General features: G+C 44.3%; 1 protein-coding gene across 1 annotated transcript; it reads right to left on the bottom strand.

Moving 5' to 3' along the window:
• Nucleotides 1-2,904: 2,904 nt before the first annotated feature.
• On the bottom strand, nucleotides 2,905-5,732 carry COX6A1 (cytochrome c oxidase subunit 6A1). The gene is made up of 3 exons (XM_088465416.1): nucleotides 5,570-5,732; nucleotides 5,304-5,443; nucleotides 2,905-3,146 (listed from the first exon to the last, which is right to left on the bottom strand). The coding sequence occupies exons 1-3, from the start codon at nucleotides 5,670-5,672 to the stop codon at nucleotides 3,048-3,050; spliced, it is 342 nt and encodes a 113-aa protein (XP_088321542.1). The 5' UTR covers nucleotides 5,673-5,732; the 3' UTR covers nucleotides 2,905-3,047.
• Nucleotides 5,733-6,908: the final 1,176 nt, after the last annotated feature.

The following is a 6,908-nucleotide window of genomic DNA, read 5'->3' on the forward strand; positions in this document are numbered from 1 at the left end:
GGTGACGTGTACAATGACGCTGGCTGATAATTATGCACGCCTTCTGAAACGGCATTGAAACACTCAGGCACGCCTGCATTCGCACCTCCACTCCCCCGTTATTAGTGTCCTGCCCGTTACCACCCACAAGTGGCCTCTCCTGTCCCTCAATACACTTGGCTGTCTTTGCGTTGCGAGCGGGCGGATTCCAATCGCTCCGAGTAGTTCGCGTACGCACAGAACGAAGCATGCGCAGTCGCTTAACATCGGCCGCGTACGAGTGAGCGGACGCTTGCGACCGGCTTTGAATCAGGTCCTGAGTTCAGAGAACCTAGTAATAAGTTCCCATCAACTTCCACGTGTTTGTTTTCAGTTTAAACAGTTATGGTGCATACACACAGTCAGATATGTCAAATGAACGATTGAACGATTTCAGACAGTATTAAAATGAATGGAATCGTCCAAATCTGACTGCAAACACATCAGATGTCAGATATAGTTATTTGACAAACGAGAACACGCATCGTATATCGTTGCAGTGACATCAGATTTTCTTTCAGATATGAACAAATTTTACAATAGTTATCGTTCAGATCTGACCGTGTGTATGCATCATTACACTGCCCATTAGGAACGAGACATTGAAAGAAAACATTGGTAGTACCGGTGTTTTTACATTGTTTAGTACTAAACATCGGTTCTTAAACATAGATGGTTGCCGATGTTTTTTTAAACTCACTTCTCAAACATAGGGCCTCATTCAGCAGTGCCCGTAAGTGTACTGCTGAATGCAGATTCACGACTCTTGGGAATCAGCACATGCGCAGGACCAGTTTTGTGCATGTGCAGAACGGGTCTTGCGTGATCGTATGCAGAGCAGCAGCAGATTGTTATTGATTAAAAATCTGCTGTCATTTGTGGGCGGGAACTACCTCCGTTTTCCAAAACAGAGGCGTCACCGCCGTTGGGGGAGGGAAAAGGCCAAGATCTCCGACAGCTACATGATATTTCCTGGCCTCTTCCTTCATCTGCGACGGTCAATCAGCTGGCTGGGGGACATGCAGATGACTCAATGCTGCGTCCAAGGACACAGCTCAGATCATTAATAAATACATGACAACTCCTGATGCATTAACATATTAGCAAGGACGGAATTGCAAAGCTGCTCGTGTGGCTTTGCAATTCCATCCTTTGCTGAATCAGGCCCATAATAATACACTTATAAAATAGCTGCTTTCTTTGCTTACCAACCACCACTATGCCACTCACTATTTACAGTGTCACTATTAATCTCAGACTCAGTGGACCTGATGCAGAAGTGTACACAAGTGTTTCGGAATCACCCTGTGCATGCGTACCAATGGTTACCGACCAGGGGACGCAGAACAAATTTGGACGCAGGGAAGCAATTTCAGTGGGCATTTCCTGAGAGCCAACAGGAGGATGGCTAACTAGATGTGTGCGTGTCGCATCAGCAACTTTATATTTTCCCCCAGTTGCACAGATTTCAGCGGGCGTGCTCAGACGGACATTATACGCCACCATTGGGCTGGTGCAATGTCCGATAATGAGACCGATGTTGCATCTACGCAGTGACGGATTAGCAAAACAGCCGTTGGGTGTCTCAGTAGGAAGCCCATTGGCCAAGTCATTGGCATAAAGACACAATCGTGGCTGCAACTGCCCCCACCCCTGAATCAAGCCTCTCTATGCTGCAGGCGGACTCTTTGCTGAAGTGCCAGTCAGCGGCTGGCAGCATGGCTTTTCCAAGTGACACTAATGAGGCTTGCCTCCTCCAGTCTCTCTCTCCTCATCTGCCATCTTACACAGTTTATACATATACAGTATATTAGTACTGTATCTATATGCATTTCCATATTCTCACAGAATGTGAATTATTGGATTTGTTTTTTTTGCAAGCTATTGCTTTCTGGTGGTAGGAACTATGTCTGTTGTAGTAAAATATCTATCTCACAATTTTATCTTCAATGCAGCCGTTTCTTATACTACTACAGTACTTCTATAGTTGTGAATGCACCAGAAGCTGTTTTATATACACCAGCCTACATTTGAGGTTATTACTAGTGGTCCTTTAAAACCAGTCATCTATCCCCCTAACCTGCATGCTGCTGATAGAATGACAGACACTCGTCAGCCAATCATCTGCACAGTAGCCACCACCTGCTAGGGCCACTAAAGCCAAACAAGCTAGCCTGTCTGCTCCCATCCCCCAAAACATTGGAAGAATATTGGCAAACATCTAGTGCTGGTGAGGAAGCTTTGGATCCTCACTATTGCGGGGTTACATACATACATACCCCAGTGATTCCCAAAATGGTTGTCGTGGGTTTAAGACCAAATCAAATAATCAATGTGTATCAATTATCTTTGTGATAACCAAAACCAGTATGGACAGCTACCTATCATAAGACTCTTTTGAATTTCTAATTAAGAAACATTTGGACAAGCGTGCTGTGAAATACTGTGCTGTGATACAATAGGGTACCATGATTCAAAAACATTTGGGCAACTGCTACACATTTAGCTGCCACAACTTTCATGTGAAATACACAGAAAGGTGTAAACAGTGTGACTGTGGATGGGACTGCCAATCCACCAGTATGATTAAAAGCCCATATGGTGTCCTACCATTGTATATAATTTTAAATCCTTCCACCTATCTAGATTAATAGACCAGAGCTGTCTGACAACTGTTTTATTACTGCATGTTATAATCTGTAACAAGATCATAACTTGTGTCAGTGAAAAAAAAACCACAAATATTAAAGTGTGAAACATACCCTAAAAAGCCAATATATACTATATTTATATAATCTATTAGCAAATGAAACTTTATGTAGTATGAATTTTAGGTACAGTAACAGGAAAACATTTTATAGTTAACTACAAAAGCATAAGCCAATCTCTGTAGCACAATCCAGAACTTTATTTAAGTGACCTCTAATGCAAAAGGTCAGGGGGTAATTTACAGCATTAAATAGAATAGCATGATCCCTTCTCATGATGTGGGCCCATATAACACACTGGTCCAGAGTTGTGTCCAAAAGTTAATGCTCAGAATGGTCAGACTCTTCATAGCCAGTGGGTAGAGGATTCATATGAGCGTTGTGGAAAAGGCTCCTCACTCCATCTCCCCAGGGAAATTTCTGTAGAAAGAGACAATTAATACTTTAAACCTAAAAGCAAAACATCTCATAAAACTTAAGCACATCGTGCCAAATAAAGCAAATAGTGAAGGTGTGTAAGGACATCTGTACACAGTTTCAGACATTATACACAGCAAACATCTGGCCAGTAAGTATAATGGAGGGTACACACGGTCATACTGCTCGATGGTCAGATAACAATCGTTATCTGATCGTACTGCATGCGCTGGATCGAACATCCAACACATGCAGCAACCCAACTAATGTAACCCGCAATCAACGATCGCAGGTCCCTATAGTTAACAAGCTAACCTGGTCGGTATCGACTAAGTTGGCCTGCATGCACAGGCGATGGTCGATATAGTTATCGACCATTCGTGTCCACGCATCGACCATCGTTTGAGGGGGCCATAAACTTCACGATTTGATCGATATCGTTTAAATCGTCAAGTTTATCTAACTGTGTGTATGCACCATTAGGACATGTCAGCCACCTTTTAAAGAAAAGGCTGCACTCAACACCAAGGCAAAAGGTATATTCATGGTCATATCCAAAGCCAAGTATGGTTCCTTTACAAACAAAACAGATGTAATCAGTAGTAAATAAATGTGCATTTTAGATTTAGAAGTCCTACAGTACACTTCAAGATAACACATTAAGGGGCATATTCAATTAGATGCAAAAAGTCCCGGACTTTTCGCCATCGCTGGTTTTCCATGCAAAAAAGTATCACGCGCATAACTGCTTATCCCCGTATTCAATTAGAAATCGTCGAAAAAGGCACCTGGCGAAACGGACACAGGCGAAAAGTGCTGTCAGATTTGGGGAAATCAGCCCAACACCCCCGAAAAGATGTACTAACATTGGGATCATGGTAGATGCCCCCGAATAGCCCTTGCTGAAACTGTGAAAATAACTATTCCCAGTAAATTTGGGGTACATGAAAATGGGTGCAAGAATGGTTAAAAGTCGCAAAAGTGAGGTTTTAAAGAACGTAAAAAACACAGCTTCAGCAAGCTCCTGCAATAAAAAAAAATAAAAAAAAACCTCCCCCATACTTAGACCCCCACAAAGTCTGTTTCACTAGTTTAAGTTTGTACCCCAACTTTGAACTTTCCCAAAGTCAATTTTTGGGGTGTACTATTAATTTTTTTAGGATTCTTTTTGACAGTTTACCTTTGGGGACCTGTCCTGACGGTGCAGGGTGGTTTCCCCACCTTTGGACCCCAAAACCGCAATTCTGCACTTTTTTTTTCGACAGCTATTCATAGGCGAAACATTTCCGCTGGGTACATTGCAATGCGTTTTCACACTGGCGAAAGGTCGCAACAATTGAATACGGGGATAAGCTTCCGCTGGCGAAATGAAATCACCAGCAAAACTTTTTAGCAGAAAACAGCTTTTCACCACTAATTGAAAACGGCCCTATGTTGTAATTTCTACACATGCAAAAATTAATTAACCCTTTACTAGTACACAGGGCTACTGCAACATGGAGATCTCTCTTGTCAAAGGCAGGCATTTTAATGTTAGGATTTATCACACCCCTACAACTATGGGATTTATTTTCATGTAGCATCAATAAGCATGTTCAGTTTGGTCAGCTCTCAAATAACTTCTGAGAAGCCGCACACAGCTCACACTACAGTGAGTAAAGGTGCGTACACACGGTACGATTAAAATGCACGATATGAATGCTATCGATCATATAGTTAATATTGTGCATTTTTCAGTGCCTCCAACGACCTGCGATGCACGGACACGTATGGACGATAAAGATATCGTCCATCGACCGTGCATGCAGGTCAACCTGGTAGATATCGGCCAGATTACTATAGGGACCCGTAGCAGTCGTTGGTGGGCTGGTGGTGTGCTGGATGATCGATATCGATCACCCAGCACACCCAGGAGATAGTTCAATGATATAGTTATCGGTGATGATCGTCCCGTGTGTATTAGCGTCAGTTCTCATGTTTATTGGAATAAAACACCTGAATGTAAGCTGGGCAGAGAACATCTCATACAGCTGATACAAGTCTGTCTGTAAAGTGGCAGAATGGGGCCAGGCCCATAGCAGTGACCTTATACATTGCTGTCCACCAGGACGACAGTCACAGAGCCACTTGTATAGTGTGCCAGGGGCCAGGACAGGTTACCTTGGTCCGGATCCGCAGGTGCTCATAGGGGATGAACTCCGGCGGAGGTTCGTGGTGCTGAGACTTCAGGTAGGCGTTCAGCATGCACACGGCCACCCCGGGCAGCGCCACCACGAAGGTCAGGATCTTCCAAGTGCGGGCTAAGAGGAGACAAAGAAGACAGCGATCAATGACTGAGCCGCCCGGGGCCGCGGTGACCTTCGCCGGGTGAAGGTGACCCGCAGGTTACGTCCATGTACACCCGTGACACTGCCAACAGCTCGTACCTGCATCGCCGTGCTCAGCGTGAGCGGACGCGGAATACAGGCGCCCCCGGCTGGCCAGGGACCGTCCAAATAGACCAGAGAGTCTGCCCAACGCCGCTGCCATGACTTCTCTACCTGATTGCTGGCGGACGTGCGGAACTACACTGTGCCAGGGACCGGAAAGGGCGTGTTACCCCACTGCGCATGCGTCAGCCTGTCAGGCCAGTACGCATGTGTGAGTTGGAGCTGCTGCAGTGCACGTGGTGTGAGACTAGTACCGTAGTTATGAATCCGCAGCACGACGGGCGCCCTGCACAGAGAGGGAGAGAAGCTCCTCAGCCCCAGCTGCAAATTCTCTCTTATCAGGCGGCTCCTACAGCAGGGCACCATCTAATAACGGGGAAATTAATTACATTGGTCTTATAGTGCAGCAACAGGGAAGTAAAAAAATATGCATTCCCCTATATGCTAGGCAGGTACAAGGCCACTTGGTTCTCTCCTTTGTTTTGTGATAACAGAAGCATAAGCTAGGCCGCTTTAGCGGTTATAGGCAGCTTGATAAAACAGGCACAATACAATGACATCACTGCACAGGACTCTCAGAATCTAATAGGCTGTGTCAGTTATAGTAGTTAAATTATATTTATTCCTATTTGATCAGAGTTCATTTCGTGTTACTCATTTAAATTGTCCTAACGTGTTGTGATATGCGGCAATTTCAGTACACTTCACCTTGTACCCTCATGATTACTTTCCCTTGTGCAAGTTTGCTTTGCTTTCTAATACAAGATGCATTTTATGTTTTTAAATCTCTATCATTGTGGTTTATTCTGCTGTGCAACTGTTCGGATTGGTTAGTGCTTAATTGCATCTAATTGATGCAGCTGTTTTTTGGCTGCAATTTGTCCACCCTGTAACCGATTTAAACCATTTAATTTCACTTGTAAAATTGCTTGATAAAGGACAGAGCTATACACGAGAAGTTGCTGCTATCATTGGCTATGCTTTAAGCCTAATAAACACATTGGTGTTTTTCTACAAACAGAGTGCTGTGCATCTTTATACCGCAGTGGTTCCCAAATTTTTTTCGAATCGCGGCACCCTTGAGCAGGGGTAACCAACCTCGGTCCTCGAGATCTACTTTCATGTTTTCCAGACCACCTAGCTGGTGCACAGGTGTATTCAGTACTCAGAAACACATTTGAAAAGATCCACAGGTGGAGTTAATTATTACACTTGTGATTCTGTGAGGAGACATGGAAAACATGCACTGTTGGTAGCTCTCGAGGACCAGGGTTGGCTACCCCTGCCCTAGAGTATCAGCATTGTCTTCACAGCACCCCTAGTTTAAGTTTGTTAT

Source organism: Taudactylus pleione, unplaced genomic scaffold, assembly GCF_031769625.1.
Source record: "Taudactylus pleione unplaced genomic scaffold, aTauple2 ptg000062l, whole genome shotgun sequence".
Classification (NCBI taxonomy): domain Eukaryota; kingdom Metazoa; phylum Chordata; class Amphibia; order Anura; family Myobatrachidae; genus Taudactylus; species Taudactylus pleione.

Coding starts and splice junctions, on each gene's coding strand:
- COX6A1 (XM_088465416.1), bottom strand. CDS start 5,672: ATGGCAGCGGCGTTGGGCAGACTCTCTGGTCTATTTGGACGGTCCCTG. Junction 5,444..5,569: donor CGCTGAGCACGGCGATGCAG/GTACGAGCTGTT, acceptor GTCTCCTCTTAG/CCCGCACTTGGAAGATCCTG. Junction 3,147..5,303: donor ACCTGCGGATCCGGACCAAG/GTAACCTGTCCT, acceptor CTCTTTCTACAG/AAATTTCCCTGGGGAGATGG.